Source organism: Tinamus guttatus, unplaced genomic scaffold, assembly GCF_059628265.1.
Source record: "Tinamus guttatus ecotype Peru unplaced genomic scaffold, ASM5962826v1 Tinamus_guttatus_pri_ptg000155l, whole genome shotgun sequence".
NCBI classification, from domain to species: Eukaryota; Metazoa; Chordata; class Aves; order Tinamiformes; family Tinamidae; genus Tinamus; species Tinamus guttatus.
In genome coordinates this window covers 298,948-313,468 of record NW_028288689.1, presented here as the reverse complement: position 1 = coordinate 313,468, position 14,521 = coordinate 298,948, and the positions used below count along the sequence as shown (strand labels likewise).

At 48.6% G+C, this 14,521-nt stretch overlaps 1 protein-coding gene across 2 annotated transcripts in view; it reads left to right on the top strand.

Annotated features, from left to right (window-relative positions):
• Positions 1-313: 313 nt before the first annotated feature.
• The window catches only part of NSD1 (nuclear receptor binding SET domain protein 1), a 58,405-nt gene continuing 44,197 nt past the window's right edge, over positions 314-14,521 (top strand). Inside the window, exons 1-2 of one of the 2 annotated variants that reach the window (XM_088522550.1) lie at positions 314-410; positions 584-1,350. In XM_088522550.1, coding sequence (XP_088378676.1) covers positions 604-1,350 — 747 coding nt within the window. In that variant the 5' untranslated portion in view covers positions 314-410; positions 584-603. Of the gene's footprint in view, positions 411-553; positions 1,351-14,521 lie in introns of those variants that run through there. The other variant, XM_088522551.1, reaches the window with a different exon arrangement.

Below are 14,521 nucleotides of genomic sequence, written 5' to 3'. Positions count from 1 at the left end.
GTCGGGCCGCACCGGGCCCGGCCGCGCGGCGGTCGCTGGCAGTGGGCGCGCCGTGGGGGGGCAGCACTGAGCGGGGCCCCCCGCCCCTCCCCCAGCCCCGGGCACGAGGCGCTCGAGGGAGGGAGGAAGGAGGGGGCGCCCCGAAGGGAGGGGGGCGCGCGTGCCCGCGCGGGGGCGCGCTGATTGGCCGCCGCCGCCGGACCCCAGGAGCGGGCAGCGGGGGCGCGCGCGCAGGCGCGAGGCGCGCGGCGGGGGCGCGCGCCGGCGGGATGGCGGCGGGCGCGCGCATGCGGGGGAGGGAGGGAGGCGGTGGAGGAGCAGCGCTGGCGGGGCCGGGCCGGGCCGGGTCGGCGCGTCTTCTTGTGGGCCCGCAGCGGGGGCAGGCGGCGAGCCGGCCGCGGCGGCCGCAGGTGAGCGCGCCCCGCGGGCGGCGAGGCCGGGCCGGACCGGGCCCTGCGGCCTGGGCCTAACACGGCGGCGGCAGCGGGCGGCCCGCGCGGGGCCGGCGGAGCGGAGCGGGCCCCGCGGCTGCCATTTTGGAGCGGCGGCCGCTGACCCCATTGTGCTGTGCACCCCCCCGCAGGTTGATGCCCGCGGCCCGGCATGGAGCAGGCCTGCGAAGTGAGCCGCCGCAGCTGCCTCGTCCCCTTCGGCACTTCGCTGGCAGCTGCCGAGGCCAAGGGCAGCCCCTTCGGCGAGGCCCGCGGCGCCGAGCCGCCTGCCATGCAGCTGGCCGCCGCGGCCGCCAAGCCCGTGTACGGCCAGGACCCCTCGTCGTGCTACATCCCGCTGCGCCGGCTGCAGGACCTGGCCTCCATGATCAACGCCGAGTACCTCGGCGGTGCCGCCGACGGCGCTGAGGCCCTGCCCGAGCCCGGCTCGCCGCCGCTGCGCGCCCCCGCCGCGCAGGAGCCGGCGGGCGGCGCCGACTGCCCCGGCCTGGCGGGCGACGTGCCCTGCGGGGGCCTGGCCTTCCCTCTGCTCCTGCGGGACGACGACGACGACGAGGAGGAGGAGGAGGAGGAAGGCGCCGAGACGCCGGAGGAGGAGGAGGAAGAGGAGGAGGACTACGAGGAGGAGGAGGAGGACTACGAGGAGGAGGACGCGCAGGAGGCCGAGCTGGCCGCGGCCGGCTCGCGGGAGCGCGGTGGCGTGGCGGAGCCGAGCCTCGGCGGCGCGGGCCGCCCCGCGGGGCCGCCCGGCAGCCGGGATGCGGCGGCGCGGGAGCTGCCCCCGCCGCCCTGCCCGCAGCGAGCGCTGACGGCGGCGCCCGAGCCCGCGGGCAGCCCCGGCGCGCTGGGCAGCGCGGCCGAGAAGCCGGAGCCTTCGGCCACCGCCGCCCTGCAGCTTGTAAGCAGCGTCGGGGAGCGGGGGGGACCGCGGGCATGACCCGGGACAGCGGGCGGGGCCGGGCGCGGCGCCGGTGCCCCGCGCCTCACAAAGCGGCCGCCGCTGCCATTTTGCGCGGAGGCGGCGCGGGGGGGCCGCGGCGGCGGCCGGGCCGGCGGCGGCCGCTCGGCTGCTGACATCTTTGCGCTGCCGGCGCCTGGCAGCCATCTTGCTCAGGGGACAGTTTTGACACTCGGGTGACTTGAGGCCGGCCGTGGCCGTCGCGACGTTGCTGCCGCTCGCGGCCGCCGGGGCCGGGGTCGGGAGATGGGGCAGCGCTCGCGTGCCGGCCTGCGGGACCCCAAAACCAAGCTGTCATTGAGGGGTGAGACCTGTAGCTTGTTTAAAGTGCTTTAATTCTCTCCCCCCCCCCCATTTTTTTCCCTGTTTTTTAAAGGAAGAGGCATCCAGTTATTCCATCCTAGAAGCAGGAGGGCTGCAAAGTTCTGCTGCAGTTTCTTCCCCGTACTGATTTTTTTTTAATATATATATATTTTTATAGCAAGGGCAGATGCAGAGCTTTCTTGTCCCTTGGCATGTCCTGTTTTAGGGCCATATCAGCCCGCGCTCTTTGTTTGGTCTAGCTGCAAGCTGCCCAAGCCTTAGGATTTTCAGGATTGCCCAGGAGGGGATGTGTCATGGCCTAGCAGGTCTCGCTGATAGGATACCTTGTCCCTTGCCCAGGCTGATTATTTTTTCTATTTTTTTTTTCATTCCATGCTCACATATATATTCACCAAGTTCTTTTTCCGATGTGCTTTTTTAAGAAACAAAGCTGGCTAAACTTGTAGAGTTCTGCAAGCAGTTAAGACGCGTGTAACATTTGGGCTTTAGTTATGTCCTGAGGATGTGGGCCTAGTTCTTGGATTGGTTTCAGCTTTCCCTAGTGGAGATTTTGTCTGTGATTTATACAGATAAAAGTCGCTGCAGTGCTTAAATATTTTCCTTGAATACTTTAATACATTTTTTTTTTCAAACTTAAAGTAGCTTGTTTAGGGATATTTTGTGCCTGGGTTTTCAGTAATATTTGATGTGATGTGTGGAAATTAATTAATGTGATGACATTAACCTCTGAAACCTTTTTAATTTCAGTACAGATATTGAAGCCAGACAGATGCTACTTGTGCGTATAGTATTTGAGGAAAAATTACTGGTTTTCAGCTGTGTTCCTTGGGCAAAATAAATGGAGCCCTGTGGGAGCCAGCAAGGTTTCTGCTGTGTGCTGTGAGGGATGGGGGAGCAGTTGTCACAAGTGCCCACAGAAGGGGTGACTTGGTGACTTCGGGAAGATGTTCAAAGCAGCTTAGTTTGCTTGTGGCGCTGTGTTAGGCCCTACTCTTGGCCTGGGTCATGGATCCTTTTGAGTGCTTCCCGGGAAGGAGCAGTGTCCTTGTGGAGAGCCCTGCTTTTATCCTGTTTTCGGGACCATTGGTCTGAGGGTCGTGTGTGCTTAGCTTTGTTTTGCAGAGTGAAGCAGGGACCTCTCAGCAGACATGTGCTCGGTGATGCGGTGGTGGGAGGGTCTCGCTTTGTAAACAGAAGCCAGCAGAGGTACTTCCACAACTCCTGCCTCTGCTATCAGGGGCTTCGCAGGCAGCGCGGAACACCAGCCCGGACAGCGGGAAAACCTTTTTTAGTGGTTAAGCGTGTTGTTTGGATATGCAACCGAGGGCTGACTTCTCACTAAAAAAAGGCAATCCCGCATGCTGTGGTATGAGATTAATCTCATTGCACTGTTGTGGTGACTTAAAACTATAGCTGTGTTTAGGATAAAATTAAAAAAAAAAAAAAACCCACAACAACAACAAAAAAACCCCAAAGGCAGGGAGTTCTGCATTGATTCTTTAATAGGAGTTTTGAGTTGAGGAAGGTTGACTTTTTTCATTTTAACCCTGCCTCTTGTAGGATAGGAAGATATTCTGGTCTGTGCCAGAAACCAATGGGATACTTAGAATCTTTTAATTGCTAAACATGACATAGTAACTAGAAATAACCAGACTTGTGCTTCAGACCCTGCTTTTGTGCAAGTGGTTACTCGTCCCATTTTGTGTTTGGAGAACGAATAACTTTTTTTTTTTTTTTTTTTTTTTTTTTGGGAGAGCCTGCTAAAATTAAACAAATGAACCCCCCAGGAACTCTGCACTGCTGTTTTAAGGTGGCTTGTCCTAGTAGGGCCATTCCTTCCCATAATTGCTTTTCCCCCTGCCTAGATGGAGCTGCTGCTTGCAGAGGGCCTTTCTCTGAGCTTTTATTCATGAGGCTCACAGCTTTGAGTGCACCCACTGCTGCTTAAACTTCCTGTTTTGCCAAGAGAAAAGCATGCATGTATCTTGGACCTCATCTTTATGCCTGGTTTGCCTGCCGGTCCAACCCTTGCAGGGTTTAGGTTTTTCACGGGATCATTGAGAGCTCCCTTTGAAAAGGCTGCTTTCTAAAACGCCAAGGGTGCTTGCAGCAGAATGAACAGGATTTGATTTAGAGCCTTCATTGGGATGCAAAGTCCAGCATTTAAGTGATGCCTTGGGTGAGGTGAGGTAGCAGGCAGGTATTGTTTTGTATGGGGATTTGCTAATAGCTCTGGCATTTGCTAGTGCTCTGATTGCACCGAACTGGGGAGGGGTTGCTCAGTTAGTATTCAGGTGTAAACAAGGGATGTGCATGTGCTGAACCTATAGAGCCTGCCTTTTTTTTTTTTTTTTTTTTTTTTCCCTTTAATACTGCGTTTATGTTAGTTCAGGATGAACTGAAACTTTTCTTACAGCAGCTACAGCCAGGTTTTGTGCTGGATAGAAACAAAGTATAACAGAAGTTCTTGGATGCTCATTACTGCCCCAGAAGTGGCCATATGGCAACTGCTGCCCTCTGAGGGGTTGTTTCATTCTGAACATGTGGTTGGTGCTGGATTATAGCAGGTTTAAACTGAAATACCCAGTCATTTCTGAACTCCTGTATTTATTGCTTATCCTCTCAGAGTAAGCTTGTTTTCAGCACTCTTCTTGCCCGTGTAAGCTGTAAAGGTCCTTTGACAGAGTTTTGGGAAGTTTTATAGAGAGCTAGGCCCAGATTCTGCAGTTCTGGAGCAGGTGTTGCCACATAAGTTTTGATCAGAGATGTTGCTTGGACTCATTTGCTAAAGTATTGAAATAGGTGAATTGGTTTCTGACAGAATTCCCATGTTTAACGTTTCCTTTGCTGTGTATTTTTGGTGTCACTTTACCTTCCTTTTGCTTAGCCAGGTCTGCTGGTTTTTAATTGCTGTCCACAAAGCACCTTAGGATCATCGAGTTTGCTGAGCAGAGCACTTGTAAGTGAAGAGTTCATGGGTTTAAGTAGATCTGTGCCACCTTTAAGTGCCTGCGTGTTATGCAATGTGCAGTGCTGGGTTCTGTGCTCCCAAGCTGTTTTTCTCCAGCGGGCCCTGATGGCTTCGGGCTGCAGCCTGTGCAGAGCTCGGCGCGCGGCGCGCGCTCAATGTTGCTTTTCATTCTTCTCATACTATTTCTTTGTTGCCCAAGTCGGCTCTGGAGGAGTGTGATGCTCTTGTGACAGAAGCGAGGAAATGAGATACAGGGAGATCCAAAGTCCTATTTTTCCTTTTTGTTGTAGCTGAAGATGGCTGCTTCCAGTGGCTGGATGTATGAAACGAGGTGGACACGTGGTCAGAGCTATCAGAAGGTTTTTGTTTCACCAGCACTCTGCTGTGTTCGATGTACACAGCATGTTTGAGTACTAAAGGCCAGCAAAAATGACCCCTTTAAGCCTATAATTAATCCATGATAAACTCCGGAGTTCTGGTGCACCCCATCGATGTGGGAAATTCTTTTATTACAAAGCAAGTGCTAGGCTGCCTGCAGACAGGACTTATGGTGGTTCTCCATATATTGGCTGGCTTGTCATGTCATTCCTATCTTTACTAAAAATAAAATACAGCAAATACTACCTTTTGATACCAGCTAGTCCTGTAAATGTTTCTGAAAGGGTCTTTGCTGCAGTGTTCACGACTGAGTGTTACTTTGAGGTATGAGCATTTGCTGGCACTGTTGCACCCTGAGGTAGAGTAGGCTTGTAGTTTGAGGAGGGAACATAAATTCCCTTGGTCAATTGACACCTTCTCAGTGGAGAGATGGACTCAGCTTGGCTGGCTGTACTTGGTGCAGGCAAATGCTGGATTGATGTTTACACCCTAACGAGAGGGGAGGCTCTTGGGACACTTTGGTCCTTGTCTGTCCTGGAGCCCCTTCTGCAGTGCCTACTTCTGGCATCTAGCAGTGCCCTCATGCCTTGAGCAGAGCTCAGCTTGCACACAGAAGACTTTGAATGTGGTGGGCATCCAGAAGGAGCATTTCAGAGCACTGTCCTGGCTTCTTTTACTATCTCACAGCAAATTTTTGAGGTCCTTGCAGAGACTTTGGTGCTTTCATGATGTAAATGCTAGCACTGCCTTTACCTATTAATGGTGATGTGGATAGATGTTATAATTCCTGCTATGGTAGGACTGTGTCGGGAATGGTTGGCTTGTGAGTGACTGCAGTTTTATGAGGAATTGGTAGGAATTAGAGCTCTCCTGCTCAGCAGGAAAAAAAAAAAACGCATTTGCTTTTACTCGTTTCATTCAAATTTGTTCTCGAATCTAGTATTTCTGATAATGTGTGAAATACCTGTTCACATATGTGATGTTACAGCAAATAATGGGTGTTCTCTAGTGGATATGAGACTTTGTTCAAACTATGTCCTGATTAACAGTCTACTTTTCACTATATTGCTCTTAGTTAAGTATTTATGACTTTAAAATGTGTTAAGATTGTTCCCAGAAACACAGACTTCACTCAGGTGTTTAGTCATTAAGTTCTATCTTATACTAAAGAATATTTTGTAAATCACCTGCTACTGCACGAAAAAAAAGCCAACAATCACAAGAAACAAGGAATTTGTGCTGCTTTGGTTTAGCATCTCAAGGTTTCCTAATGATTTTTGTCTATATTATTGGTGATTTCTGAAATCATGATTCTTTCAGAATTTTGTTTTTCTAACAAATTTAAAGCTTGAGGGTATGATGGCTCCAGCTCTGTTGTTGTAGCTTCTTCTAAGCCTTTGCTTAAATTTAATGGTAGCAGTTCAGGTTGATTCTATAACAGTAGTTTTTGATGTTAGGGTAGAACATTTGTTCTGCGTGAATTCATGGACCTGTTGGTTTCCTCTTGTAGAACTCATTACAGGCTATTTCCAGAAGTGGGATTAAAATGTGTGGTTTTCTTTTATGGCCATGGATTGCATAAGCAGAAGCTCCGGGATTTTTTTTTTTTTTTTTTAATTTCCCCATCTTTGCTGCACAGCTCAGTAGCTCACTGAAGAGGTGTGAACTTTGAAAAATTAACTGCTTGTGGCCCAGGCTGAAAAGCAGTATATTTGCTAAAAAGACACTCTTAACTCAAAAATTAAGTGTTAAAGGTGACAACTGACTCTGATTGTAGATGCTTTAGAACATGCTTCTGTCTTTATTTGCTGTGATTGAACCTGTTGTACACAGTCTTTTGCTTCCCCCCACCCGCCATGGTTATTTACTGTGGTGTTTAGAAGGGTGCATGAGATAGAATTGCCTGAAGAAAGAAGTGCAGGATCCAAGAAAGACGAGACTTGTCTCAAAAGCTTTCTTTAAGGAAATTTAAAGTTAATGTCACTTTTAATACCAGGAAAATATGACATATGTTTTGTTCGGTCTGCATGGAGCCATCTGTGCTGTGCAGCGCAGTCTTAGCTCAGTAAAATGGGAGTCAAATTCTTTATGAATGTTAAAGCATTGCCAGGATTTCCAAGTTAAGGCATGGAAAAAAAGGTCTATAAGAGGGTCTGCTTTGAATTAGAGCAGCAGTTTTCAACCTCTATTCATTTGCGGACCCCTAAACACTTCCCAGGTGCAGACTCTTGTATAGTGAATTTAGACCTATCAGCAATAGCCTTGCTTTGTTTTATATATTTTATATATATTCATGGCATCCAAGTTTTTTTTTTTCCTGTGGCTACCTGTTCGCAGACTGCAGAGTTAAAGGATCTTGCCCAAATGTTAGTTGCAGTGTCTGAACCTATGTGATACTTGCCTTGAGTAAAATGTCGAAGGTGCCATATGGCTATAATGTTTCAGTTGTCCTTCGGGTCATTTTTAAAAGCAAACTGCAGCAGGCAGGTGTGCCATAAAGCATATCGGACCCGCCGCTCTCAATATGTTGCAAGGATGTTTGATAACAGTTGCAATGTGCTTTGAGGAAATATTTACTGGAAGTTTCAATGTTACTTTTGTGTATGTTGATGTTGGTGCTGTGTTATCAGTGAAGTTCAATCTGGTGCTTGGAACGATGAGCCCTAATGGCATCAGAGATCAGTCCTGGCTTGGGCACGGAGGATTTGGGGTTCCTTGGTGTGCTGGGTCACGGGGCACTGCTGCAGGTTTTGCTTTGCTGCTGCTCTGTGCTAAGGGCAGTTAAAAGCAGCGAGTGGGTTTAGCCTGCAGGAAGAGCAGCAAGTTGCAGCAGGGCTCGTGCTTTTACACTGGGAGATGCTTAAGCTTGCAGTGGTGCCTGGGGATTTTAGAGGCTTCCTAGGGAAGTTTGCAAGGTTCGTTGGCGCTGCATGAGTGGGGCAGCGGCAGGAGTGCTATTAATGTATTATTAATGTGTTATTAATGACGTGTGTGGCCGGGTTTGGGCTCCTATGGGAATGTTTTGCACTCCTGTCACCAGGCAGTTGCAGCAAGCAAGAAGGATGGTGGCACGGGAGGGCTGGGCATGGGCGCTGCAGGAGGGAGTTGTGCTTCCTGCCTCCTCAGAGCCTGCGGGAGCTCACGACGCATTGGGCCGGTCCAAGCCAGGGCTCCGGACCTGTTTCCAAAGAGCAGAAGGTGCTGCTGTGTGTTAGAGGGTGACTGTGGCTGACGCAGGGGCAGTGGTGGAGCCAGGGTAATTTCTGCAGTGCACTTTGTGTTCCTCTTGAAGCATGGAAAACATTCATTAAAACTTACCTGTAGACTTGGTTTAATTGCTGTTACGATTACATCAAGATTTGTCTCACCTCTGTGGTGGGTGAAATGGCAAAACAGAAGAGGGGAGAAAGGCAGGAATGTCCTTAGTGTCATTTTTCCCTGCCTGCTCCTGGCCGTGGAGGCTCCGTGTCTTCTTGCTCCGTGCGTGTGGAAGGGAAGCGTTGCCGGGGGTGCTGTCCTTGCTGAGGGCACGGGGAAGGCAGCGATCCCCCCGCGTGGGAGACCTCTTCCGTGTCCCTTTCCATCCTCTCCAGGGCCGGGATGGGAGGAGTGCCGATGGAATTAGGCAGCTGGCCGTTGCTAAGCAGAGCTTTGTTTGTATTAATCTGTGATAGGGAACTTGTTCTCTAGGTTGCATATGGCACCCGGCACTAATGAGCGCTGCTGAGAGTGGGCATTGACGCTGGTGTGGTCTTCAGAAAATGAATTAGTTTTATTTTAGTTGATAACAAAACAGGGTATAACTTCTATTAACTTTCAGTTCCTTTAGGAACTTTTCTTTTTTTTTTCTCCACTTTGCGGAATTGTTTTTGCAAATCAAACCAGAAGTGTTGGGTTGGACAGAGCAACCCTATAAAATGTTCTTCATTACGCAGACTGCTGTGTTTTGTTGTGTTGTTTTGTTTTGAGTCTTTGTGTGCTTTTGTGGTTTTTATTTTTATTTTTGTTTTTTTTTTTTTTTTGAAGGGGAATGTGTTTGGAAAAATAGGGTAGAGGATTCCTCCTTGCCCAGTGACATTTCTGGACAGCACCTACAGAAAATGTGGTAATGCTCTTTTCCCCGTAGGTCTTACTGAAAAGACAGAAACCTGCCTGTTGCCTCATGCAAGAAGGGCCAGGAACACAGTGATTACCTCCCTTTTAATAGTTTCCATGCTAGCTCTGATGTTAGCTTGTTGTTGGCTTTCCCAAGCACCTGCTCAGACATCTTATTGCTCTGGATAATGTTGCAACTGCCCTCAGATTTCTAAATAGTAGCAGTGAAACAAGTCACTTTCTGCTTAATTCCAGTGCCTCTCCTCTGCTGGTTGTGCTCACAAGTGCACTTAAGCTCATTTCGCAACAGAAAGCTTAGGAAGCTTCTCCTAAGCATAACTTTGAAGAAGGTTTGGGACATCAGTTTCTACAGGACATAACTACTAGTACCAAGAAAATCTTTTTTTCTTCTTCCTTTTTTTTTTCTCTTAAGTGTATTTTTTTTGTATTGCTATGTTTCAGGAATTCAAATTTCCTTTTAGTTGGAATTAAGCAAAAGACGCTGAAGTTTTTAACTTAATTTAAACCTTAATTCTGTGTGAGCTTAACATTCATTGTCTTGGTTTGGAAAAATGATTTAACTGAAAACTTGCTGAGTGCTTCATGGTTTTGAGGAGGTTATGGTCTTGCTCACAGTGGCATCCATGCAGTTTGAATGACTAAGTGCCTGCAGCCTCCTCCTATGGGCACATCAATTTTTTTTTGCGGAATGGGAAGCCTTTAAGCCCCATTTAGACATCTGCTCTTCCTAAAGAAGCCTATGAAATTAAGAAACAAAAAGTGTTAGTGTAGTGGCATTCTTAATGTCACTCAAAATCCCAGTTTTGTGCAGGTTCTAACCAGTGTTGGCTCTTTGCATTGCACATAGATGCTGGTCTCTAGTACCGCTTCATTCTGGTTACTGCTTTCCTTGGAAGGTGACAGAGTTCCCTGCCCAAGTGGAATAGCCCAGCTTAGATTTGCTCGATCTTGATTTAGGTTTCCATTTACAAATCTATTGAAATGTAATTTCCAAAACTAACGTTGCATTTATCACATCCTTACTTGTGAACGAATGCAAAAGGAAGGCTAAAGCAGAGGGATTCAGGGTTGTTTTCTCCCCCCACTAGTTCTTGGGCATTAGGAAATATTTGATGATACGTCTCCTTTGTAAGACAGCAAAGTTCTGTCAATGTCTGCATTTCCTCCCTTTCTTGAGACAATCGGATGTTGATTAAAGGAGCCAGGCTCAAAAGAGCGTTTGCTTTAGCATTAAAATGTATGCAGATAACTCGTGAGGTGTCCCAGGAATAGTTTCCCTCTATCCCAGCCTGCTGGTGTGAAATCAGTCTGGGGGACTGGGGACTTTCATCCATTGGGAACCTGTGCCCTGGGTCTCCTACATTTTTTTTTTTTTTTCTCCTTCTCTCAAATCTTGCATTTCTGTTCAACAGGACACTAAAGTGCCAAAGCTTTTTATTGCTCTGCTGTTCTGTCAAGGTCACAAGGTAAATGGCTGCAAACTGAGAGTGATAGGATAGAGATGCTTTGTTGTCTTTGGGTCTAAAACTTTGGGTCTGATATTCTCATGTTCTTTATAAACTTAACTGTTTGGGAGGTTGAATTACCCAATATAATGCAGGCAGCGCTTATTTTAACCTTTCATGGTAGCTTATGTGGATGTAGAGCCCTTGAATATTTGTAGGCTGCCTCTGCCTGGAAAAGGATATCAAAAGCTAATCAAAGACAACAAATATCTGTAAGTGCACAGCTAGAAGTTTGGCTTGCATTGTAATCTCTGCTCTATTTTTGGCTAGTGAACATTTAATTAGTGAGCATTTATCACTTTATTGTGATCAGCATCCCAGATAAGAAGAATTAAACTTTTTCAAACACTGATATAGCTCAGATGTCTGTTTACATTTAACAGCTATACTGAAGCTGAAAGCAGGTTAATGCAGAATGAACAGGAGCGAAAATATATAACCATTTTGATGGTAAAAGCCACTTAGAGGGTCCCCTGTTCTGGCGGGCACCCTGCAAGTGCCTGGTTGGAGCCCCTTGTTCTCAGATGTGGCCTCCAAGGCTCCCTTCAGCCCGGGATGTCCCTGAGCAGTGAAGATAAAGGATGTGTCCTGTTGTCCTCAGTCATCCAGCGTCTGTTGCTGGGTGTTCAGCAGGCTTTTGTAGGTGCTGACTGTCAATTGGAGCTTAAGGAAGTTAAGTGCCAGCCCGATTATTTTGGTGAGGGTGGTGATGATTTCGGTAGTTAAGCCATACAATGCGGTGTGCGGGTGGGGTTTTTCTTTTCTTCCCCCCCCCCCCCCCCCTTTTTAATTATTGGACTATTGGACTTGGATTTACCCCATTTCCAATGCAGGGATTTATTCCAGTAGGAATTCTCCTACTGGGGAGCAGAGCTGCTGAACTCGCAGCTCTGCCTGCACTAGTGCAGCTCCAGCATCGCAGCTTCTCTACGTGAGAGCTTGCAAGCTCACGTGCCTCATACTCTGTGCTGAGGAAACTTTAAATGATACCCTCTTTTTGCTTGGTTTCAGATACTTAAGCCATGAAGTGGATATAAATTAATTTCTTTCCACTTTCCCTTTCTTGACAGATTCTATTTTGATTTTAGAAAAGCTTATTTGAAACAAGAACCTTTGCTAATGAGAGTTTATTTTTGAGCTTTCATCACAGGCAGTTATTAATTTCCATTCTTGACTTTGCTTCAGTGTTGTTCTTAATCTCATCTCCTTTTTATCTCTTCATATGTATTGCACAAGCAAAGACTATTTCCCAAGTCTTGTCTCCTCTCCGTATTCATTCAATTCTCGATGCATGAGTGGTGGAACCGACTGAAATAATGAAGAGAGGGATCATGAGCAGGCACTTCGGGGTGGAGGGTGTGGAAGGAAGACTTAAGAGCAGGAATGTGGTAGAAGTCTTGCTGTGAACACCCGTTGCCTGTCGGCAGCAGTCGCTGTGCGTGTGTTGCAGCAGAGCCGCTTAGTTTCCGTGGCCCAAACTGAAGGATCTGGGGCCGCAGTGTGGGAGCTGTAGAGGCTCAGGACAGAAGGACAAGCCTGTGCAAAAAGGTCCGGATTGTTGCTCTGTTTTTGCCTAAAACATAGGTTCATTCAGTGACGCAAGAGTAAAGAATGAGGGACACTGGCCTGAATTTACAGGGAGGGGAGCAGCATCCCATGAAAACCTACGGGGTGATTGTAGTAATGCCCTTGGAGGCTAATTTCAGGGGAACTGTAGATAGTTTGCTCCAATTGCTTCTCCGCAGTGGGGGCAGAAGATGGAAACCTGCTGCCGATGGTGAGATGAGAGGCACGCGGGAGCATCCCGTTCCAGGCCCAGCATTCCTGCCATGCCAGCTGCCTCCTTAAGTGTGTTGATAGGTATTAATTTAAGCAGACCAGTCCAGTCTACACTAAGTGCCATCAGATATCATCCATGTCTGAAGTTTGTACTTGGTTAGATTTTTTTTTTTTCTGTTAAAAAGAGGTACGGACCTTAAGCAGGTCTAGCAATGTTAGGGTGGCTGGAGTGGGTTGCGGCTGGTGGCACCTGGAGGACCTCATCCTCTCATCCCACCCAGGCAAAGACTGATAATCCCTGAGTTTTTACAACACTAAATAAGCCCAGGGGCAGCAGGCTGCTCCTCCCCAGGGCTTCCCGCTCTAGCCGGTGTGAAGGTGGTGCTGGGCAGAGCCCTCCGCAGACGCCGCTGGGGCGGACGGGCCGCACGGAGCGGCAGCAGAGGCGATGCCCGGCAGCAATCCGCAGGGAAGGTTTCCCGGAGAGCCCTGGAAGCTGGCGGGGCAGAGCTCCCCGCTCGGCATCGCGGCGGGAGCTCGTGAGCCCGGCGGGAGCGTTGCCTGGCAGCTCCCGGTGTGGGGAGATCCATCCCGCACCGCCGGCCCGCAGCAAGGGCTGCGCTCCGGGAAATGCTCCGAGCTTCCCGCTTCCCCACCTGCTCCAAGGCAAAGGTGACCGCTGGCTTCTGGGACTGCAGATTGGAGGCACCTCTTCTGGTCTTGACTTTGATTCTGTCCACTTCTCCTTTAACTGGCTTGGCATTATCATTCCCAATTATTATTAAGGGTCAGTTCTTTTATGTCCTTGTCCCACTTTTTCCTTCTAGTGCCTTTTTTTTTTTTTTTTTTTTTTTTTTTTGATTCTGCGTTCTTTCTTTTGCTGTCTCAGGTTCTTTCTCCAAAAGCATGTTCTACCCCCATTCTTCATTTATTTGTAAAAATAACATTATTCAGCCAGGATTAAACCCTGAGGGTTACTTCAGCCGAGCTTTTCCAGGATGGCTTCCCGAAATGGGCCTGAATTTAAATAGTGTGCAGGGCTGTCTGTGATGGATGCGGATTGTTGCTCGCAGTAGAGGGAACTGGGCTTCTTGGCTGCGTGCTGCTTAGTATCTTGGTTTACAGCACTATATTCTGCCTCTTTGCACAGAGTTTGGTATTGCAGTGGCTTTTCCAGGATGGTCAGGCCACTTAGGACAGCAGAGATGTCTGTAACCTTGCCCTGGGTGCTGGAGATGATGGAGATGGAGGCTGTGGTTGTTAAACCAAGGCTGCTCAGATCAGTGGTGCACAAAGGAGCACCCTTTGGAGAGCAGCATATGGATGTGTGGGCTTGTGCTTCCTGCCACTTCTTCCAGAAAGGTTAATGGATTGATCAGCAGCTTAAAAGGACCCAAGGAAGAGTAATTACTGCATAATTGTTGTCTTCGTTGCCACTTAATAATGTGGCTGTTTTAAAGGGAAGACTGCTGGGGAGAGATGGAGTCCAAGGCTATAGTACATGCACAAAACTAAAATCATTTAGAAATGTAATCTTTTTTTGCTCAATGTTTGTTTTATGGCTGCCTTTTGATGTGAATTGCAGGAGTGCAGAGTAATTACTTGTATAATTGTCATGTCTACTAGAAAAATTGTTTTCCCATGAGATACTGTAAGCTGATGCGTAGCTTCACTTAGTGAATCACAGAGATTGGTGTGTTTTGCATAGCACACATTCAGGAGGAGGTTTTCCAAGGTAGAAGCACTTGTATCACCCTGTTGCTGAACTTTGTGACCCCTCCTGACTGACTGGTGATCATTTGGGGGGTGTTTGGAGACAGTCTAATTAAAAACGTCCCAAAGATGGGTTCTTGCTCTTTCCAAAAATAGAGCAAAGTGCTCTAAAACGTTGCTTGTAATCTGGAGTTTAGTCTGTAGCTCGTCCCATCCAAACAGCAAATTAATGGCAAGCAGTCGATAAGAGCAGGAGGTGCTGACTCCCTGCAGGAGTATGTCGAGTAACACCAGAACTGTCATGTCACTTGCAAGCCGTGCAGGG